This window comes from Podarcis filfolensis, assembly GCF_964270895.1.
Source record: "Podarcis filfolensis genome assembly, chromosome: 15".
NCBI classification, from domain to species: Eukaryota; Metazoa; Chordata; class Lepidosauria; order Squamata; family Lacertidae; genus Podarcis; species Podarcis filfolensis.
In genome coordinates this window covers 33,061,653-33,084,766 of record NC_139618.1, presented here as the reverse complement: position 1 = coordinate 33,084,766, position 23,114 = coordinate 33,061,653, and the positions used below count along the sequence as shown (strand labels likewise).

The 23,114-nt window shown below is 45.6% G+C and overlaps 1 protein-coding gene across 10 annotated transcripts in view; it reads left to right on the top strand.

The window, feature by feature from the left end:
- The window catches only part of ROBO4 (roundabout guidance receptor 4), a 104,713-nt gene that overhangs the window by 48,004 nt on the left and 33,595 nt on the right, over window positions 1-23,114 (top strand). For 5 of the 10 annotated variants that reach the window (XM_083588362.1, XM_083588355.1, XM_083588353.1 and 2 more), the window contains exons 11-16: window positions 51-245; window positions 1,004-1,046; window positions 1,856-1,995; window positions 3,918-4,256; window positions 11,249-11,365; window positions 21,052-21,196. In XM_083588362.1, the coding sequence (XP_083444488.1) occupies window positions 51-245; window positions 1,004-1,046; window positions 1,856-1,995; window positions 3,918-4,256; window positions 11,249-11,365; window positions 21,052-21,196 (979 nt within the window). The remainder of the gene's footprint in view (window positions 1-50; window positions 246-1,003; window positions 1,047-1,855; window positions 1,996-3,917; window positions 4,257-11,248; window positions 11,366-21,051; window positions 21,197-23,114) is intronic. The other 5 variants (XM_083588356.1, XM_083588354.1, XM_083588361.1 and 2 more) reach the window with 1 other exon arrangement.

Below are 23,114 nucleotides of genomic sequence, written 5' to 3'. Positions count from 1 at the left end.
GGTAGTGATAAAATGGGATATCAAATCCAAACCCTTCTTCTTCCTTCCAGAGCCGACAGTCGAGAAGATGGCCAAGACCCCGGACTTCCATTCTGCCAACTACATCCTGGAAGTGGTGCGTCAACCTGTCTTCATTGCCAGTGTGGGCTCAGCACTCTGGGTCATGCTGATGGCGTTCACGGTTTATGTTTGCCAGCAGCAAGCCAGGCAGTACAGCCGGAGACGTCCATATGCCCTAGGTGAAGGTAAGGGAAGCAGAAAGAGTCTGGCTTTAGGCTTATAGAAAGGGCAGTGTTCTGACTCATTGCAATGGGTTCCGGGTGGGTAAATGGGCTCAGTGTAGGGTGTCAGTCTGAATAGGACTCTCTACCTGTGGGGGAAAACCTTTTTCAGTCTGAGGACCCCATTTCCTTCCAGGCAACCTTCTGAGGGCCATGTTTCAGTGATAGGAAGAGCCGGAGACTAAAGTGGGTGCAGCTATTATGCAACCTTTACCATCGTACGATAGACTAGTTTCTACATACAGTCAACACAACCCTCTCCTATCATCTGTCCTGGCAAGCAATAGGTGTTATCAGAGACCAAGGAATGTATCCCAGCCTGTCAAAAACACTCAAAGAGGGTGCGAAGCAGGGATGTAGCCTGGGGAGAAGTGTTTTGGCCTGGGAAGATTTCCAAGAGATATACAGAGATTGCTGGGTCAGCATAGGGAACCCTGCTCTATTCTAAGCAGGGATGCATGAAAAAAAAGCCACAGCATGTGCACTGCATGTGATTGTATGTGGGGGGCATTGCTTTCTTGAACACCGCCCCCCAAGCAACTGAATACAGTAAGCACACCAAGAGGTAACTTGATCCCAGGTCAGGAGTTAAGTTGTGGTCTTACTAGTTTGGCCCTAGGAAGAGGCTTTATGCAGTGTGGCAGGGAGTCATAAAATGAATTGTCAGTGAAGACAGGTTTGCCTGTCTAATGCTATTTTGCCATGCACCTCACTCTCTCCAGGTTTGTATAGAAACGCCAGTGATGACACCATCATCAAACACAGGTAAGCTGCCGTTCCCCCTCTCTCTAGGGATGCATGCATATTTATATCTGGGCAAGACAGCTCTAGCAAAATAGTTAAATATTGTGGAATGTTTGATGGCAATCGGGGGGCAAGTTATCACCCGCCACCACTGTGTCCCAGAATTAAATAGCAATTTCACTTCTTTATTTCCTGTCCTTGTCATGCAAAACCAGAACAAAATCGCTGCAGTTCTATATATATGTTTTGTTGTTGTTTAGTCATTTAATAGTGTCCCATGGACCAGAGCACGTCAGGCACTCCTGTATTCCACAGTCTCCCACAGTTTGGTCAAACTCATGTTAGTAGCTTCAAGAACACTGTCCAACCATCTCGTCCTCTGTCGCCCCCTTCTCCTTGTGCCCTCCATCTTTCCCAACACCAGGGTCTTTTCCAGGGAGTCTTCTCTTCTCATGAGGTGGCCAAAGTATTGGAGTCTCAGCTTCAGGATCTGTCCTTCCAGTGAGCAGTCAGGGCTGATTTCCTTAAGAATGGATAGGTTTGATCTTCTTGCAGTCCATGGGACTCTCAAGAGTCTCTAAAGAGTCTCTATATATGTTTAGTCTTCTTGTAAGGGGCGGGGTTGAGGTATATACTTCTGCAGCTCACTAGTCCTGTGTGTGCAAATAAAGACACCTGCCAGGTTTGAATGATCAAGCTACTAGCAGAGTCGTGTCATGTCCTTCTCTGATTTCATAGTCTTCTGTCTCTCTGTTTAGTCAATGAGTCTGTCTGCCACACTACCAAGATTTGCATCTATGAAGGTGTGCCTATTTCCCCTCTGACTGTAGGGTAGACTGTAGTGATTCTCCCTGGCTTTCCAACACATGGAAGTCAACTTCAGGCTCCAAGAACTACAGCACCAGCAGCAGCTTGAGCAGTCAGCTCCTGTGGACTGAACCCAAAGATAACCAGGAATCCCACAAGTCTAGTAAGTGTCCCTTCACAACAGCAGGTGGTGGTTTAGTTTTGCTTAGAGCTTGCTGAAATTTTGCTGAAATTTACAATCTGGTCCATTTCCTGGGAATTTTTCTGCTCCTTAAATTTTTAGAGAATTTCACACGTTGACCACCCTGGAGAACATTTGGCAAGATAGCCTGAGAATATTGTTCTTTACAAGTAAGGTGCATAATTTTGGGTGGAACTGTGCATCTGGTTTTAATATTGTTTATTACAGTATGGTTGTTGCCCAGGTATAGGGGAGCATTTATCCTTGCTCATTTCAGCGAGTTGCCTTTTGCACTGTTAAGTTGACGATTCACCAAGCCTTGGGTTTATGAACAGTTGCATTTGTGTGGAGTTGAAGCAATAGGACCTGTTGACCCTGTTCTTCTGTACTGCAATCTGTATAGGGAGTGTAGAGAGAGCGGATGATTCTCCTTTTATTAAGCACTCTCCCAGGAAGATCTGAAGATCTGGTCTCCATCTGCTTAAGGGATGCTCACTCGTATGCTGCTGGGAAGGTTGTAAAAAAAAAAAAAACTGACTTCAATACAGATCAGGAGAAATTGTCTGTTGGCTTGAGAGATGGGGGAAAAGTATAATAGTATCCCATCTGTTTTCGATTGTTTTAACAAGCTGTATGTTTTATTTCTGTATTTAATTTATTGATCTGCAGCCATAATAAAGAATTATATTATTGTTGAAAGAAGCAAAGCGGTCCTTGCAAACCTCCACTCTTAGCTCATTGCCACCTTCATCCACTGGCAGTATTATTTCATTCATTCATTCATTGAGCTGGTTTGCATGCAATGAGAGCTTAGTGCAGATGTGTGAATGCAAGGTTCCTGGAATTGGTTCCTCCCTGATCCTCTTCCTGCTGTACTATTGCTGCGCTTAACCATGGTTCGGCTTAGCATGTTGTCTGAACTGGGGATCTCACTCCAGACAAACCATGTACCCAGGAACAAGGCATGGTTACAGCTCACTCCAGGTTTTCTGGAGTGAAACAAACCATGACCCCTGATTTGGATGACACACTGAGCCAAACCATGGCTTATTTCAGCAGCCATACTGGAAGAATCAGGGCTGGAGAAGGAGCCAAGGTAGCTACAATCTTGTCTCTGGGACCCTGCCCATCCATGCATTCTAGAGTTATTTGGATTTTGCACGTCTCTGAATTTTGAGGTACATATCTAAATGCATATACCGGATTGGCCCGAATATAAGCCTCACTTTCGCCCAAAATTCCAACCGTGAAAAGTTAAAGTGCAGCATAAATTCATGAACTTACAAAAATCGGCTTTTACGATATCGCTGCTGAAACAGACATATGGTAAAACAGAACAAAAAAAATGTTTTATTGCTGATTTGAGACTGTTCGTTTGTCATTTACGGGTGTGAGCACCTGAGGAATTGTGTTCAACTGAACAGTGATTTGCAATTTTAGCGATTGTACGGTAACTTTTGCAGGCTTGCAAGATCAAAGGCTTAAATTGGCTTGGAGTTACAATTCTATCAACCACAGCGATTTTCAACATGTAACCCAATTTTAAGGGAGCGGCTTATATTCAGGTATTGACTCCTCCTCCCACCAAATTTTAAAGGTGTGGCTTATTTGCGGGTATGGCTTATATTCAGGCCAATATGGTAAAATGTGTACTATAAAGATAAAATAAACTTTTGGAAATGCATACTATGAGAGTCATTTAAAAATGCATTTAAGGACATTTAAGTATACATATTTAAATATGATCTTTTTGTAGATTCCTTTTAAAAAAAATCAGATTATTGCAGTAATGGGGCAAAATGGACTTATGAATCAACACGTGCAAAACAGCTATGAACTAAGTAGGTTGCTCCATCCCTGACTGGCCCCTCCTTTTTGCATTTTCCTTGCCCCCCTCCTCACAGCAGCATCCTTCGACAGGCAGAGCCAAGGTTCCCGCATCCAAACTGTTCCTTTGGTGGCTGATAGTAGGAGCAGCAGCCTATATGGGGCACTCTATGTAGATCTTCCCGTGAAGGACCTGAAAACTTTCTACAATGCCCCACCGCCTCACCTTGCCAGCCCCAGCCTGCATGCTATGGAACTGGTACAAAACGGGGACCAGATGTTCATGCCCCACTACAGCCCGAACCCCTGGCTGGCCAGTACTAGGGGAGCAGCACGTCCAGGGCCACGGATGGCAAAGGGCTCCCTATCTCCAAATCTTATACCTCAGGGATCCTGCGATAAAAATAGCAAGAAAGGTAAGACATCATCATCATCATCTCTCTCTCTCTCTCTCTCTCTTTCTCTCTCTCTCTCTCTGTCTTGTCTGGGAGTTGCCTATGACATCATAATATAGAAAGAGTTGTGAAACAAGGTTGCCAAATTTTTTTCTGGCAGAACTCATGAGCCTTGAACAGCTGCATCACCATTAGTAGTTGGGCAGATGATGCTTCTTTCAATAATAATAATAATAATAATAATAATAATAATAATAATAATAATAATTTATTATTTATACCCTGCCCATCTGGCTGGATTTCCTCAGCCACTCCGGGTGGCTTCCAACAGAATATTAAAATACAATAACCTATTAAACATTAAAAGCTTTCATCCTTAGCCTTATCCTTATTCTTATTTATATACCACCCTATACCCGGAGATCTCAGGGCAGTTCACAGAAAAGATCACAACATATATAATCAGAACAAAACCAACAATGAAATAACATGCCCCCCCGAAAAGAGCCACATTTTAAAAGGGTAAAGGTAAAGGTAAAGGGACCCCTGACCATTAGGTCCAGTCGTGGCCGACTCTGGGGTTGCGGTGCTCATCTCGCTTTATTGGCCGAGGGAGCCGGCATACAGATTTCAGGTCATGTGGCCAGCATGACTAAGCCGCTTCTGGCGAACCAGAGCAGTGCACGGAAACGCCATTTACCTTCCCGCTGGAGCGGTACCTATTTATCTACTTGCACTTTGACATGCTTCCGAACTGCTAGGTTGGCAGGAGCAGGGACCGAGCAACGGGAGCTCACCCCATTGCGGGGATTCAAACCGCTGACCTTCTGATCGGCAAGTCCTAGGCTCTGTGGTTTAACCCACAGCGCCACCAGCATCCCTTTTAAAAGGGTATAGGATGTCAAATAGATCAACCAAAGGCCTGGTTAAAAAGGAATGTTTTTGCCTAGCGCCTAAAGGTGTATAGTGAAGACGCCAGGCATACTTCCCTGGGGAGAGCATTCCGCAGATGGGGAGCCATTGCAGAGAAGGCCCGTTCTCGTGTTCCACCCTCCGGACCTCTCGAGTAGGAGGCACACGAAGGAGGGCCTTCACTGCATCTGACTGCTAGGACAGCTTTGCCTGATTGATTGTGTCGTGCAGCTGTTAAAAGTTGCAAGAGTCCCCTCTCTTTCTGAATGAAAGAGAAGCAGTAGGTTACTTAACTGGACCCCTGGTTCTGGAGGAAGTTCTAGACCACATAGGAAGCTGCCTTATACCGAGTCTGACCATTGAGCCATCCTCTTCACTGTTGTCTACACCAGAGACAGCTAACCTATGAGCCTGTACAATTTGTTGGGTAATAATACTAATACTACTACTACTACTACTACTACTACTACTACTACTACTAATTTATTATTTATACCCCACCCATCTGGCTGAGTTTCCCCTGCAACTCTGGGCGGCTTCCAACAAAATATTAAAATACAATAGTCTATGAAACATTAAATGCTTCCCTAAAGAGGGCTGCCTTCAGATGTTTTCTAAAAGTCTGGTAGTTGTTCTCTTTGACATCTGGTGGGAGGATGTTCCACAGGGCGGGTGCCACTACCGAGAAGGCCCTCTGCCTGGTTCCCTGTAACTTGGCTTCTCGCAGCGAGGGAACCGCCATGAGGCCATCGCCGCTGGACCTCAGTGTCCGGGCAGAACGATGGGGGTAGAGACGCTCCTTCATGTCTACTGGACCGAGTCCAGTTAGGGCTTTCAAGGTCAGCACCAACACTTTGAATTGTGCTCGGAGCCAGTGTAGGTCTGGATGACAGCTCACATCCTCCTAAGCCAGGCATAGGCAACCTCAGCCCTCCAAATGTTTTGGGACTACAATTCCCATCATCCCTGACCACTGGTCCTGTTAGCTAGGGATCATGGGAGTTGTAGTCCCAAAACATCTGGAGGCCCGAGGTTGCCTATGCCTGTCCTAAACCATTGGCTGGGCTGGCTGGCATTAATGAAAGTTGGATTCCAATGACGTCTGGAGAATGGCAGGTTAGACACTGATTGGCAGCAGCTCTCTAGGATTTCAGACAGGTATCTCTCCCAGAGCTGCTTGGAGATGCCTGGGAATGAACTGGGGACCTTCTACATTCAAGGGTAATGGTCTACCACGGAGCCGTAGTCCCACATCCCTAGCAGAAACCTTTTCTTCCAAGGAACAAAAATCTACAAGTTCTCTTGGCAGTTTATTTTACTGCAAAGCTGTTCCGCTAATGTTAATTTCAGGTTTACTGCCTGAAACGAATTTCCCTGTGGAGAGGGTGTCTTGTAGAGACTGTAAGATTATTTAGGGAGTTAGACACAGGGATGACATAGAGAAAGGCATCACATCTGTGGCAGCGGGAAACCCGAAGGGTGCAGAGACGTAAGGAGGGCTGAATCTGAGATAGTGTCTTTAAATAACCACCGACAGTAGGTCTCTAGCTATCAATATTTTCACTCCAGAGGGGGAGCTCCGCGGCAGCAAATGTGAAAATGAGTTGTGGCACCTTAAAGATCACTAGTCTTTATTAGGAGCAGAGTTTTGATGGAACTTGAGCCGACTGCACTGTGCACAAAGTGTTACTGGGTCTGTGGAGTGTTAACATTGTCTCTCCTTGGATCTCATGCCCTTTTGGACACCCTGCTCTTTACATCCAAAATATAGATAGATGGATATCTGGCACCTGATGATCACAGCATGTATCTCAAGTGGATTTTGGTGCACAAAAGCTTAGGTTACAATCTGTTTAGTTAGTGTAGGGTGGCGCTGTGGGTTGAACCACAGAGTCTAGAACTTGCCGGTCAGAAGGTCAGCGGTTTGAATCCCCGCGACAGGGTGAGCTCCTGCAAGCTAGCAGTTCGAAAGAACGTCAAAGTGCAAGTAGATAAATAGGTACCGCTCCAGCGGGAAGGTAAATGGTGTTTCTGTGCGCTGCTCTGGTTCGCCAGAAGCGGCTTAGTCATGCTGGCCACATGACTCGGAAGCTGTACGCCGGCTCCCTCGGCCAATAAAGCAAGATGAGCGCCGCAACCCCAGAGTCGGTCACGACTGGACCTAATGGTCAGGGGTCCCTTTACCTTTACCTTACTGTCATTATGCTTTTTATTATGTTTATATTATTTATTTGGGAAGCCGCCCAGAGTGGCTGGGGAAGCCCAGCCAGATGGGCATGGTATAAATAATAAATTATTATTATTATTATTGATGCTCCATATTATTATTGTTGTTATTATTTTTTTTTTTATTATCAGTGCTTTTTTCCTGGGGGTACGCAGGGGTACGCATACCATTTTGTGAATCTAAGTTTTGCCTCATTGAGGAGAAGTATTTCAATATGAGTAGGAGAATGAGAGTACCTCTAAACATTTTTTAATAAAAAAGCACATAATAATAATAATAATAATAATAATAATAATAATAATATGCCACCCTCAGGTCTCAGGGGGGTTCACAAGATAAAATTGCAACATAAAAACACAAAATACACAATCAAAATATAAACAGAAGTAGCCAAATACCACCACCACAAAAAACACATAAAAACAGTTAAAAACATTTTTTAAAAAACACACACACAGAGACTTGAAAAAGCAGTTGAAAATGTGTTCTTAATGTTCTACACTTGGGATGTTTTGGTCAAGGGCAATATATGAATCAAATAATAATGATAGTTTTAAAGGTGTAAGGCTGGGCTTTGTGAATGTGTGATGAATGAACTGCAGAGAGAGGAAAGGGTGTGTATGTAAGCCGCCGCCCCCCGTCCCCTGGCATGCTGACGCCTTTCTGAATTTTGCATATTGGCCCACTCCACATTCTTCCCACTCTACACATTGTTAATGTTTCTCAGTAGAGCCCGGGGAAAGAGAACTTGTCTTCTGCCCTGGCAATGTTGTTGGAGTACAATTCCCACCCCCACCCCCCACCCCCGATTCTTGTTCCCCATCTCAGCCTTAGAACTTCGGCTACCATCCTATATAGACTCCCTGAATACACTGAATTCCATGGGGGTCACATCTGAGCAGACATGCCTAGACTTGCATAGAGCTGCTCCTCATGGGAACTCCCTGATTTGGCAATGGTAGCCACAATCATGAGCATCAGGAGTCCAGTGGTACCTCGGTTTACAAACTTAATCCATTCCGGAAGTCCATTCTTAAACCAAAACCGTTCTTAAACCGAGGTGCACTTTCCTTAATGAGGCCTCTTGCCACTGGTGCCCTTCCACAGTTTGGATTCCATTCTTAGATCGAGGTAAAGTTCGCAAACCGGGACGCAACTTCCGGTTTTGCGGAGTTTGTAAGCTGAATTGTTTGTAAACAGGGCTGTTCTTAAACCAAGGTACCACTGTATTGCCATAGAACAGATCTTCCCAGTCTGGGGCCCCCAGAAGTTTTTGACTCCAGCTCCCATTATCTCCAGCCAGCATGGCCAATGGTCAAGGATGTTGGGAGTAGGAATCCAACGACATCTGGAGGACCGCAGATTCCCCATCCCTGGCTAGAGAGACCAAACATCAGAATAAGGCAGCTTCCAATGTCCTGAGTCTTGAGATAAGGGATTGTCCACCTCTAAATGTCATACGGATTCCTGGGGGTGGGGGAACAGCCTTAGCTCAGCTCCTCCTCTACATGATGCCAGCATCTCCCTGCCCTTCCCCCAGGGAGGCTGAGGTTCTCAGGAGGCCCTAATTGAATCATCTGCAAAGTTCAGGTACAAATTGAATGCCGTGACTTTCGCGGAATCTAATAGAAAACCTAATTTGCTTGCTGAAGCTGCTAATTGCCGGGAGCGATGCAGAGACGGTGGCCTTCTCTGCTGAGGACGAGGTGGGTGGGATTGCTGGGAAACAAGCCTGGCAGCTTTGAGGGGCACCCCCATCGCTTGGTATCCGTGTGGACCTCCACAACTTTGGCCTTTGCATTCAAATCAGGCCTTGTGCCTCCAGAACAAATTATGAGAAAACCCCTCTAGTTTCCTGGAAGGTTTCAATGTGCACTGAAGGCCCCTTCCTACTACATCACTGGTCCATCAACTGACCTCCTCTCCAGCCCCCTTTTTTCTCCCCTCCTACCTTCAGCATTGGGACACGGCTGGCGCTGTGGGTTAAACCACAGAGCCTAGGACTTGCCGATCAGAAGGTCGGCAGTTCGATTCCCCCAACGGGGTGAGCTCCCATTGCTTGGTCCCTGCTCCTGCCAACCTAGCAGTTCGAAAGCACCTCAAAGTGCAAGTAGATAAATAGGTACCGCTCTGGCGGGAAGGTAAACGGCGTTTATGTGCGCTGCTCTGGTTTGCCAGAAGCGGCTTAGTCATGCTGGCCACATGACCCAGAAGCTGTACGCCGGCTCCCTCGGCCAATAAAATGAGATGAGCGCCGCAACCCCAGAGTTGGCCTCGACTAGACCTAATGGTCAGGGGTCCCTTTACCTTTACCTTCAGCATGCTGGGGCATCCCTGGGCCACCTCAGGCAGCAGAGGTGGGGGGGAGGGCACAGCAGAGGAGTCATTGTCATCAGTGGCAACATCGGGGGGCACTAGGGTGGAGGACCAGTGGCAGCCGGAGGTGGGCAGCATTTTCACTTTTGCCGCAAGCAGCAAAATGTCCTGAGCCGGCTCTGCCGTCCGTTCCTGCATCCTCTGTTACAAAGATGGGGAACCTTTGGCCCTCCAGATGTCGTGGGACTCCGATTCCCATCAGCCCCAGCCAGTATGGCCAATGGTCATGGTGGATGATGGGAGTTGTAGACCTACATCGTTTGGAAGCGCCACAGGCTCCCCATCCCTTCTCTATTAGAAAGGTTTTCCGAGATAAAGAGCTGTAATAAGAGATAGCAGGGGCCTCAAAAGTGCCTGTCATCAGGTATCACCTGGGCAGGCAACTGACAGTTATTATTTCATACCTACGGGACCGCCTCTCCTGGTATGTCCCACGGAGGACCTTACGATCTTCAAATAAAAATATCTTGGAGGTCCTAGGCTACAGGAGGTTAGGCTGGCCTCAAACAGAGCCAGGGCTTTTTCAGCTGTGGCTCCAATCTGGTGGAACGCTCTGTCACAAGAGACTAGGGCCCTGCAGGACTTGACATCTTTCTGCAGGGCCTGCAAGACAGAGCTCTTCCACCAGACCTTTGGCCAAGGCGCAGTCTGACCCCCTCCTTTGGCAATCCTCACAGAACTCTAGCCCAATGGTTGCCATTAATTTGATTTGAACTTATTTTATAATGAACTGATTTTAGAATGTTGTATTATTTTACTGCTGTTAGCCGCTCTGAGCCCGACTTCGGCTGGGGAGGGTGGGATATAAATAAATTATTATTATTATTATTATTATTATTATTATTATTATTATTATTTCTAAATTTGTTTCTATACATATTAAATTCGCATGTGCTGATTTTATGCAAACACATATCCTCTTTTTTTGTAATAAGCAGTTTTTTTTTCTGGGGGATAAAAGTGTGACACTTACTGTAGCAACTTCAAGGTACCTGCATCTTTCTTTCTTTCTTTCTTTTTTTCTTTCTTTCTTTCTTTCTTTCTTTCTTTCTTTCTTTCTTTCTTTCTTTCTTTTTCTTTCTTTCTTTCTTTTAAAAAACACTGGTAATAAATTAAAAAACACACACCACACTTCTGAAACCACCTTAAGTCTTCAGTAAAAATGCAGTTTTTTCCACACACAAAGATCTCCCAGCCATCAGCCCCCACCGATAAATCATCAACCAGTCATTTTGATCCATTAACATGCAATCTTCCTAGCGAAAGATGGTTGTCCAGTCATTGCAACAATACAAATGCACTAACAAAAGGATTGAAAGAAAATTTTGGATGGGAACTACTACAGGCTCAGTTGCCTAAAACAATTTTAAAAATTGAAAGTGGCACTTCTTATCGAGAAAGAAGACGATATAGCGTGCCACAATTATCTCCTTTGTTAGTTGAAATGAGAATCAAGGCTGATCTGACTTGCACGTGTCAATGTCTTTATCTCTTCCAGAGCTACAACAAGCACACAGCACTCCCACGCAGCCATCTAGCTTTTCAGCAGACTGGAGCAGCCAGGGCAGCCAGACAAGCTCTCGTATCAGCTCTGGGAAGCACCGGAGAACTCATGGTAGGAGAAGCAGCAAGGGGCAAAACAGAGCATCAGGAAGAAACTCAAATACAGGCAATGTTCTTAGAAACCTAGGGTTGGATCCAGACTAACAGTGCAGTCCTGTGCATGCTCACTTAGTGAGTTCAGTGGGACCAGCTTAGGCTGCTACCCTTCCTTCCTTCTTTCATTTTCATACAAAAAGTTCTTTCTTTTTTATTATTGAATTATGTTGCAAACACAAGCAATTAGAACAAAACTTACAGTTGTCAAACACATTAAGTAAATCAAAAAATCAAAAATTAATAAGGAAAAGTAAAATTATAATATAGAAGAAGAAAAAAAGAAAGAAGCATAAAAGAGAAAAAAGGAGAAAAAAGAATGTGTGTGTGTATATGTGTGTGTGTGTGTGTGTGTGTGTGTGTATAAGATAACAGTAAATCACTCATTGTTAAACTAATATTTTACAAACAGATTCTTAAATTAAAACACAGAGAACTACATACAAAGCTATCTACAAAACAATAAATAAAGACTTCTGCCAATACCACAACAGTTCATTGTTCTTAGTAAAGATACTTTCCTGTATTTCCATTGGTTCCTCATCTTGGTATCAGGACACTATTGCTTTTGCAGTGTTATTCTAGGCACAACCAGATCTTAGGTGCTGAACCTTAATTCATCAGGTAGTTGTTTAAATGATCCCATTCTTTCTTAACTATTGTATTAGATTTGTGTCTTAATACATCTGTTAGCTTTGTGAGTTCCAAGTACTCGGTCAGCTTGCATAACCATTCTTTTTTGGTGGGTATATGATTTTCTTTCCAATATTTAGCCACCAAGACGCTTGCCACCAATGTCGTATAAAGGAATAATCTTATTTTATCTTTAGGGATATTGATTGTCATGATTCCCAAAAGGAATGCTTCCACTTTTTTGCAGAATGTGATTTTCAATAACTTTTTTATTTCCTCGTAAGTCATGTCCCAGAATTTTTTTTATCTCTGGGCACGACCACCACATGTGATAAAAAGTTCCTATTTGGTTTTTACACCTCCAACAATTATTGTTGTGAGATTTGTTTATTTTAGTCAACTTAACAGGGGTTAGATACCACCTGTATTTCATTTTCATGAAATTTTCCCTTATTAAGTAGCAGGCCGTAAATTTTAAGTTTTTTGTCCAGAGCTCTTTCCGTTTCTCCAATTCAATCATATAGGTCTCGGTCCCATTTTCTCATAACATCTTTAATTTCCTCATTCCTCAACTTCCAGTTTATCATCAGCTTATATATTTATAAATAGAACCATGTTCAATATGGCTTATGACAAAGAAAACATGGAGACATCTCAACATCAACCTTTGCAAGAACCATTTCTTAATAACATAATGAAATGACAACATAATAGCAAATATAACAATGTATAAAGAAACAACTTTTCAGTTCTATAAATATAACAAGATTATAATAACACCTTTGCACTTCCTGGTAGTAGCAAAAATAACAAGGGAGCTTAGCAGGTTTCCCTTGGTCCTAGAAAACCTTCCATAGTGTTGCTGACAGTCGCTCTTCTGAAGCAGCTTCTTAAAAGGCTTTCAAAGGCAGGGGGCAAGGTAGCTGAAAACCCCCCTCCCATGATGCACCTATTACTTTGGGTACAGTTGCATAGAAAGTAGATCAGAATCTACGGGCAAATCCCAGGGTGATTTGCTGTAGATTGGCAATGGTTTCTAACTCCCTTAACAATAGTAACAACTAAATGACTTTTCCAACCTAAATTGGGCTGTTGAAATGAGGAAAGCTAAAATCAGTAGTGAAAGGACTGTAAGCTCAGTTCAGTTCTGGAACTGAAAAACAAATTCCTAGGCTCAGAATGTGCTCAGAGGCACCCACTTCCTTAATTCTAACAGGACGCCTTTTGTCCTTGGTTCTGGTTGATAGATCTCAGGGTTATAGTAGATCCGACACGCTTGAAATCTGTCCACCTGACCTTGAGATGTAGTTCTGTCGAAAATATGGGCAAGTTATTTATAAAACAGCTGTACTTTAAAAACATAGTTTTGAGTTTGGAAAAGCCCCTGGTTTTTAAGGATGTAGTTTTAAAGGATACAGTCCTGAAAGGTGGAACACAAAGTCAATCTTGCTCCAGTTCAAAGCTCCCGTTTCCTGAAAGCTGTCCACAGTAACTGTGCTTGGACGGGTTAATCTACATCAATTTCTGTGGAACCAATCCCATGAGTGGGTGTAATAGAAATGAACACTATGGAAGACCGGGAGGAGGCAGGGAATCTCAGGTCCAGCTCAGGAATAGGGTATATGCACCCCTCTAGGGCTTTCTGGGATGCAGGTGGCGCTGTGGGTTAAACCACAGAGCCTAGGGCTTGCCGATCAGAAGGTCGGCAGTTTGAATCCCTGCGACGGGGTGAGTTCTGGTTGCTCGGTCCCTGCTCCTGCCAACCTAGCAGTTCAAAAGCACATCAAAGTGCAAGTAGATAAATAGGTACCGCTCCGGCGGGAAGATAAACAGTGTTTCCGTGCGCTGCTCTGGTTTGCCAGAAGCGGCTTAGTCATGCTGGCCACATGACCCGGAAGCTGTATACCGGCTCCCTCGGCCAATAAAGCAAGATGAGCGCCGCAACCCCAGAGTCGGCCACGACTGGACCTAATGGTCAGGGGTCCCTTTACCTTTAGGGCTTTCTATCCGGCCCTTGAAATTCCTTCCTGGCCACATCCCTCAGGGGTCCTACTTCACATCTTGGGCGTTTTTTTTGCCAGCTGGAATGTGTCCATGAACTTTTGCTTCTCTGGTTGGAGGATAGTGTGTATGTGACTGTAGAAACTAGCTTAATGTACAAAGACAGACGTACACATATTGTTTTGCCTCTTGCATGTGACCCTCAAAAGATTGCCCAGAAGAAACGTGCTGGGTGAAACCAAAGGTCCACCATCATCCTGTTTCTCACAGCAGCCACCTGTATGTCTCTGAGAAGCCTTCTCCGACTCCTGTTCCCCAGGAGCTGAAATCAGAGGCATGGTGCCCACGACCCGTAGCCATTGATAAAACATATCCTCCCTGAATTTGCCTATTCTCCCCTTCCTGGCAGAGGTGGGCAATACCATGGGCGTTCCTGTTTAAGCCTCTACTTCAGATTGTATAGCATCTCTCTTAACATCCCAGGAGAGGGCAGCAGAGCTTCGTGTTAGCTCTGGAGTCTTTGGAGAACGGTTGATTGCTAATGCTTTTGCATTGTGGTGCCCAGCTCTCATTTCGGAAGGCCTGAGGTCTCCTTGTGCTTTGGCCTGTAGTACCTTGCACCCTTTATAACGTGATGCTCATATTTTGCCATCCTGGGACCCTTGGGCAGGCTAATTTCAAAGGGCACTGCTCCAGTTTTGAGCACATGTGTCATTGCATGATCCTGGTTGCTTGCGTCAATGAGAGATTTTCCTTTAACGCTAATAAGTGTTTGTATGTGTGTGATTTTTAATGGCACCGTGGCTTGGAAGGAAATTATTAAGCCTCTCCTCCATTGTGAATAAAAAGGACCATTACTGCCCCATGCCTGCTATGACGCATTTAGCACTGTGCTGCACCCTGGGGGAGGGGGCATTCAAAAAAGGGGTGTTCCATATGTTCCACGCAGTGCTATTTTTCTAGAAAATAAGGTGCTAGAACTCCGCATGAACACGTCCCTTGTTCTCTTATAATGGCAATGGCGCCCACCCAAGAGGTGCCGGAACTGAGTTCCAGCTTAGAAAAAGTCCTGGCCCATGGACCCAGACCTGACTGATGGTCTGTTAGGGACCTGCGTCTGTTAGGAACCAACATGTATGGGGAGGGCCGCAACCCAGTGGCAGAGCTTCTGCCTTGCATTCTGAGTTCCTTGGTCCCATCCCGAGCATCTTCAGGTAGGGCTGGGAACATGCCCTGTCTGAAACCCTAGAGAGCCACTTATTATACAGAGCAAGATGGGCCAATACTCTGACTTGCTATGAAGGCAGCTTCCCATGTTCCTAACCCTTTAAAAAGCCTTGTTGCACCAGGGAACTGGGTGGCGGTGTGGGTTAAACCACAAAGCCTAGGACTTGCCGATCAGAAGGTCGGCGGTTCGAATCCCCGCAACAGGGTGAGCTCCCGTTGCTCGGTCCCTGCTCCTGCCAACCTAGCAGTTTGAAAGCATGTCAAAGTGCAAGTAGATAAATAGGTACCGCTCCGGCGGGAAGGTACATGGCATTTCCGTGCACTGCTCTGGTTCACCAGAAGTGGCTTAGTCATGCTGGCCGCATGGCCCGGAAGCTGTACGCCGGCTCCCTCGGCCAATAAAGCGAGATGAGCGCCGCAACCCCTCGGCCACGACTGGACCTAATGGTCAGGGGTCCCTTCACCTTTACCATTTGGGCACCAGTCCCTGCCTTCATCTATTCCTCCCTTGCCCCCTGCCATGGCGCCGTCTGCTGAGCCAGCTCCATGCGCCAAGCATGTACGAGGAGCTCTGAGCCACAGTTTCTCTCTCCTTTGATCCTCGCTGAACAGTGTCACTAAAATTGTTTAAATAAATAAAGTCAGGAGCCAGAAGCACGAGGGACTGAGCTTGTACACATCGCCTAGCAATTGCCCGCACCTCCTTAGGGGATGCCTGCCCCGTTCCAAGATGTTTGGCTTTCGAGGGCTCCCTGAGCTAGAGATAAGACTATTAGTCTGAGCCTGAACTGTGTGTTTATGGCCAGCTCTGGTGGTAAATCTCTGCTCTCTCCCGGATGTGCCTCTGAGGTTTGCTTGCATTGTTTTTATTAAGGGAGCCTCGTTGCCAGATGAGCCTCCAGTCGGCAAGCTGGCTCTCGAGGACAGAGACTTCTTCTTTGAAGCCCCTTTCGAAAGCTTAATGAGGCAGCGGGACTGCCGAGGACACCTCCCCTTGCAAACAGTGCGCTCGGCCTCCACTGCACCCTCTCCCTGGTGCCCCATGCCCATAAATCCTTCTCAGTTATTCATGAGGCAGGGTCTGCAAGGAAGAGGCTATGTGGGTAAATTGGACATTGTGGAGAGGGGACAAGAGAGGAATTGGAGGGTTTCTGTCAAAGTATGGATTACGACAGGGGTTTTTTGTTGCATGAACAGCTGCCTGGCCTGGATGCCATTATTATTATTATTATTATTATTATTATTATTATTATTATTATTATTATCATTATTATTTCACTTGTATACCACCCTCTATCAAAAGATCCCAGGGCGGTGTACAACATTAAAAATACATTACAGGGCATCAATGATAAAAAACATAATAATAAAAGCATGATAAAAAGCATACTGACTAATGCTAAAGTAGTCTAATACTAAAAATAGTCACTACAAACAACCACCCAGAGTGGCTGTGGAAACCCAACCAGATGGGTGGGGTATAAATAATAATAATGATAATAATAACAACAACAACAACAACAACAACAACACAGTCCTCTCCCCCACACTTTCACAGACCATAGATTATTTCATAGCCATAGGTCTGGGTAAGCAGGAATGCCTCAGGGAAGGGCATTCCACAATTGAGGAGCCAACACAGAAAAGGCCTCTTCTCTTGTTGCCGCCCTCTCTGGGATGGGGGACATAGAGAAGGGCCTCACATGACAAGCGCAGGATCCTGGTCGGTTCATATGGGGAGAGGCGATCCTGGAGGTCCTGAGGTCCTGAACTGTGTAAGGCCAGCTTATATCTTCAACTCAGGCCCTGCTGCACTATACATTCAAAGCAGTACCATACTACTTTAAACAGGAGTGGGTTCCCACCCAAAGGATACTGGGTACTGTAGTTTGATATGGGTACCAATAGTTGTTTGGAAGACCCCTGTTCCACTCAGAGAGCTACAGTTGCCATAGTGGTTTAACAGTCAATCAGTCTTCCTTGGGATCTAGGAACATGGGTTGCGCTGTGGTATAAACTACTGAGCCTCTTGGGCTTGCTGATCAGAAGGTTGGTGGTTCGAATCCCCATGACGGGTTGAGTTCCCGTTGCTCTGTCCCAGCTTCTGCCAACCTAGCAGTTTGAAAGCATACCAGCACACGTAGATCAATAGGTATCGCCGCAGCAGGAAGGTAAACAGCATTTCTGTGCGCTTTGGCTTCCGTCACAGTGCTTTGTTGCACCAGAAGCGGTTTAGTCATGCTGGCCACATGACCCAGAAAGCTGTTTGCACACAAACGCCGACTCCCTCGGCCTGAAAGCAAGATGAGCGCCACAACCCCAGAGTCACCTTTGACTGGAGAAAACCGTCCAGGGGTCCTTTGCCCCCCTTTTTTAACCTTACCTGGGAAACTCTGGGTATTGTAGTTGTGTAAGAGGAATAGGGGTCTCCTAGCAACTGTCAGCCCCCTTAAGAAACCACAGTTCCCAGGATTCATGGGGGGAGGAGTGGCTTGACTATTTAAAGTGGTAAGGTACTGTTTTAAATGTATGTGTAGTTGGGGACCCTAGAATCTGCAAGTGATGAAGCATCTCGTGGATTATACCAGTTTTCATGTTGCAGGTGGGAGCTTGATTGTTTTGAAGATTCCTCTCTAAGTGGTGGCGGGTGGGCAGAGATGTCCCCACACAGAAAAATAGCAGGTTGGGAATGAAAGCTAAACTGAATCCTTGTCCCCAGTGCGCCCATTTTCAAGATCAATATTTTACATTACGTGGGGGAAGCATATGATTCATGCAATTTTCCCCAAGCCCATCTCCCCACTGGACTCTACAATCACTGGCCGCAGCATTGCCCAATGTTACAGTCCAGGGAGAACCGAAATATAACAAGATGCCAAAAGTTAGTTCTCTGATTGCTAGCAGCACAGAGTTCATACATGCCACTTAAAGTCTGGTTTTAAAAGCTTGCCTTCTGCTGTTGGTGAGCAAGTGTGAAAGACAAGAATGTGGTTTTAAATGTGTTTCTTTTCAGTGTTCAGATCGCTTAATGGCATGGGGCTATTTCAATTACATTTCAACCTTCTTGGTTTTTTGTGGGGGTTTTTTTGTGTGTGGTGGTGGTGGGGAGGTTTAGTCACCTGTAAACTAATTTGTTCTGATGTGCATTTTTCGGCTCCTGCTGCTGTTCTTCCCCATAGAGTTGTACAGATTTGGAAATAGCTTTTTCACAGTTTAATTTAAGCTCGGTGGTAGGGCCCTTGCTTTGCATGCAAAAGGTCCCGAGCTTAATCTTTGGGATCTGCCAGTTGGGGTAAAAAAATAGTTGCATTTGAAGCTAGTGCTAGCCATTGTTGACAATGCAGAGAGAGCTGGACAAATGGTCTGAATAGAGTTGGCCCTACCATTAGGCAGAGTGAGCCAATCTCCTCTGGTGGCAGATTCTGGGGTGAAGCATTCCCCTCTATTGGAGGATGGAGCTATTTGTGCTGTACTGATTGACCTGCACCCCCTAAACTAGCCTGCTGCCCTTGGGTGGAACAGATGGCACCATCTTGTCCCTTTGCATCAGGCAGCAAAATGTCTTGAGCCGGCTTTGGACCTGATTCAATATAAGGAGACTTCCTATGTTCTTGTCCAACTTGAGATGTGGTGGGAAAACCTCATCAGTTTAACCAGGGCTCGGCAAGGTTTACCTCACCTGGGCCAGTTCACTCCAGCAGAGATCTCTCTGTGGGCTGGACTGCGCATGTGCATGTGCATGAGCATGAGAGTGCGTGCCTGTGATTTCCAGCATCTGCATCTGTGCAGACATGATTTCCAGCGCCGCGGAAGTGAGTCTCCTTGCTGCGCTGGTTTAGTGCAGCATGCTGGGACTCACTTAGTGGGCAGCTTGGTTTGGGGGTGGCTCGTGGGCCGGTTAAATGACCTCTGTGGACTAGTTGTGGCCCATGGGCCTTAGGTTGCCAACCCCTGACTTTAACCCATGTAGTTTTCCTTTGCCATTCAGCGTCTCTCCTGTCGGTTGGAATTGATAAGGCTTTCCCTTGACCTTGGGAAGAACAGATGGGGAGGCAGTGAAGACAATGATAACAGGTTAAGCCTGAAGGTTTCTTGTTGAATTGCAGGACACTGTGAGTCCGCCTCTGAGGTAGGGGAGAGGAAGGATCTCTTCTGCCCCATGTGGGATGGATGCTGTGGCAATTCAAGGAGGATTAGCACGACTTGTGGGTGGTGGCAACACAATGATCCAAGAAGATTTCTGAGCAATAATTAAAGTGTTTAAAATGCACCTGTGCTTGGGGCCTAAAAGGCCATAAGTAATTACATGTGAGATGAAAAGAGCATAATATGAGCTCTGCTGGAGGAGACCAAAGGCCCATCTAGTTTCAGATGCCTGTGGGAAGTTCATAAGAAGGACCAGACTGCAACAGCACTTTTGCCGAGTGTGATTCCCAGCAACTGGAACCTGATTCCTTTCAGCTAGGTGCTAGGTGCTGTACAGAACGCAAATGTTTATTCTTGACACAATATGTCTTGGAGGTGAGGTTAATAATGTGGGAAACTGATGTGACTGAGAAGTGTGTGTGTGTGTGTGTGAGAGAGAGAGAGAGAGAGAGAGAGAGAGAGTGCAGCAAAAAAATAGTGATGGATAATAAATTGTAGCATGGACTCCTTCTCTCTCTCCTGCCCTCCTCATGCATCTATGAATAACATTAGCAGAACTCGCAAACAAATGTCGACCTGGACACCCTCTTTGCTGCTGTGACCTGCGAAAAAAACAGCGAAATTTGAGGGAACGTTCCTGTTGGTTGTGATAGACGTTGGGTAGCATTATTGCTTTAATCTCCTTTCCACATCCCTGCAGCTCAGGAAACTAAGTGCCTGATCAATTTGTCCATAGAGATCCTGTCAGGCAGTTAATGTTTATCTTGGTCTTTTTCCCCTTTTCCTTTCCCCCTGATGGACACATTAAGTTTTCCCTAATCTGAATTGGATCTGGCTGTCATATGCAAGGCTTGGGGGATGCTGCCTAATGAGACTTTCAAGGAGAACATTATTTCTAGTTTCCTATAAGAGGGCCAATGATGCAATTCTGCTGATGGCCTTGCTTCTGCCAGAGAGAGAGGGGGAGAGATTGCTCTTTTCTTCCCCATATTGGATGCAAGGACCGTAGAGCCTATATAGGCACACTATAGCTCCTAAGATGACAATGCCAAATGCACACTTCTGCTCAAATTAGGGATGGGATGGCTCCATTGGTACCAGTTTGCAATAAATCTGGTGGATCTAGATTTATTGCTAGACAAGAGCCAGTTCCTAGGCTCAGAGGAACCCAGTTCTTTTATTCTAATAGTATGTCTTTTGAGCTTGGTTTTGGTTGGTAAATCTTGAGGTTCTAGTAAAAAGCTAAGTAGATCCCAAAAGCCTGAAAACTACTCACCCCTGCCCTAACCCATGAGAATTGCACTAATTTAGAACATGAAACAAGGAATTGTCATGGTTCATATTAGGTGTGCTGGTGAAATAATAATAATAATAATAATAATAATAATAATAATAATAATAACAACAACAACATTAAATTTGTATACTACCAACAGGTTTCAGGGTGGTTCACAAGATATAATCACAATGTAAAAACACAAAAGACATAATCAAAACAAAAACAACCGAATAACACCCTGGGTGAAACATGATTTTGGCTAATTGAGGAGTCTACCTCCATGGATCTGAAAACTGTTGTGGGGTTGTGGTCTGAGTCAGAAATGACTAACCGTTTCTTTTCCTTGTGTTCCTCCACAGGGGAGATGAAAAAGGTGCTGAAAACGTACAGCTCCCCAAAGTTCTCAAAATGCAGTGCCTCGCAGAACAGTACCGGTCTGTTGCCTCCTCCTCCTCCCGTCCCTCCGGGTTTTCAAGCTCCCCAAGATCACAGCACCCAGCCAGTGTAAGAGCAGATCTGAAACGCCTTTGTGATTTACCATAGAGTCCCTCCAGACATCCTTTTCATTTTGCATACATGATTATTTGCGCTTTTGGTGCTCTTGGGGTGGCCGCATGGAATTCTGCTTCTGATACTGTTGGTGCCTGCAAAAGTTTTGAGGAGGCCACACGGCTTCGCTTCCAATCCGTGCATATCCAGTAACTTCTTGCTGAAGCCCTGCTTAGTACCACAGATGCTCTGGTTAATTTTTTTACTTGCCCCTGGCAGCAACAACGTGGCAGCGTTGGAGAAGCATAGTAGAACAACCTAAAGAAAAATAAATCCACTGCTAAGGCCCCATCTGCATTATACAATTAGAGCAGTATCATGCCACTTTAAATACTTGTGGCTTCCACCAAGGAATCCTGGAAACTGTAGTCTGTTAAGGATGCTGGGAGTTAGGAGACTGCTATTCCCCTGCTACACAAGAGAGGGGGTGTCTGTGCAGCCCTGGCTACTTGCATAATGTTTTGTTGGGGTCCAGAACTTGTTATTTGAGATCCTAAGTTCACATGGTGCCATTTGCTTTCCTCGCAATCCCATCAGTGCTTTTCTCTTTCTGTAATTGCAGATGCGGGGAGGGAGTTCATTTTATCAAGTCCACAGAAAGCAAAGAGGGGACCTTTAATCCTTCCTTGTAGCAGCCCCCATAGAGACCCCCTGTGCTGCAATTCAGTCTAGAAAAAAAGACAGAGTTCCCATTGGCACCCATGAGAGCTCCCCCCCAAAAAAACCCCTACCTGTAGCATAAGGGGGTGGAGCCTAAACTTCACATCTTGTACACTAATGTCCTGATAAAAAAGAGGGTATCTCTACCTGTAGCTGAATAAAGAAAAGCCAAAGATATGCTAGCAAGTGATGCGATTAGCATCAAGTACAGTTATGTATGGGTGGCGCTGTGGGTTAAACCACAGAGCCTAGGACTTGCTGATCAGAAAGTTGGCGGTTCGAATCCCCGTGACAGGGTGAGCTCCCGTTGCTTGGTCCCTGCTCCTGCCAACCTAGCAGTTCAAAAGCACGCCAGTGCGACTTCCGGTCAGTGCCAGAGACCGTAATGGCGGATTTCCTCTGATCTTCAGAGGAAATCGGCTTCGTGGAGCTAGGGTTCTACCGCTACAGTGAAGCGGGGACCTGAAAAAAATCACAGGTGGGGAAGCCTGTGAGCTGAAGGCTCGGCGGGCTCCATTTGCGCCCCCCCCCGCTGCAAAGGAGCCTTTTTAAAGGCTCCGGAACGGACCGGGGGTGAGCGGCGCGGAGCTGAGAGCTGTTTACCCGTCTCCGCGGAGTGAAGCCGCATGCCATGGTCGGAGAGCGCTGACTTCTTCCTTTGAACATTTGGACTAAAAGTAACAACCCATGAGTAATACGGAAATTGGATTCAAAATTTCTTTTTTGATTTGGCACGAGCGGGGAAGGCGCAAAGAGGAAGTCCGTCTCCCCGTTTTGTAAACATCTTAAAGCAAGGACTAGATAACTAAGGTTGAAAGAACACCTTCTTCGTGAGAGGATAAAAGTAATTAATTTCACGTTTTGGCAGTATAAGTGACTTTGCTGGAGGATAAGAGCTAATTTTGAGAGTGGAACTGCCACCCCCCCCCCAGGACCCGGGAGCGATCCGTGAGAGAGCCTGTTGAAGAGACATAGAAGATTTTGACAGCTGTCAAACTAGCTGTCAAAGCTGGGGAAAAAAGAGAACTTTGTTATTGTTGCCTCTGCTGGTTATATCTGTTACATTCAGGTAACAAATTGTTGAAAATAAAGTTTGACCTTTGGATTGGAACTGGAAGAAATACTAAGTAACCAGAACTCCTCTAGAGGGGGCTCTGGGACATTACAGAATGGCTGTAAGTGGAAAAATACAGATTGAACTGGAAAAGATTTT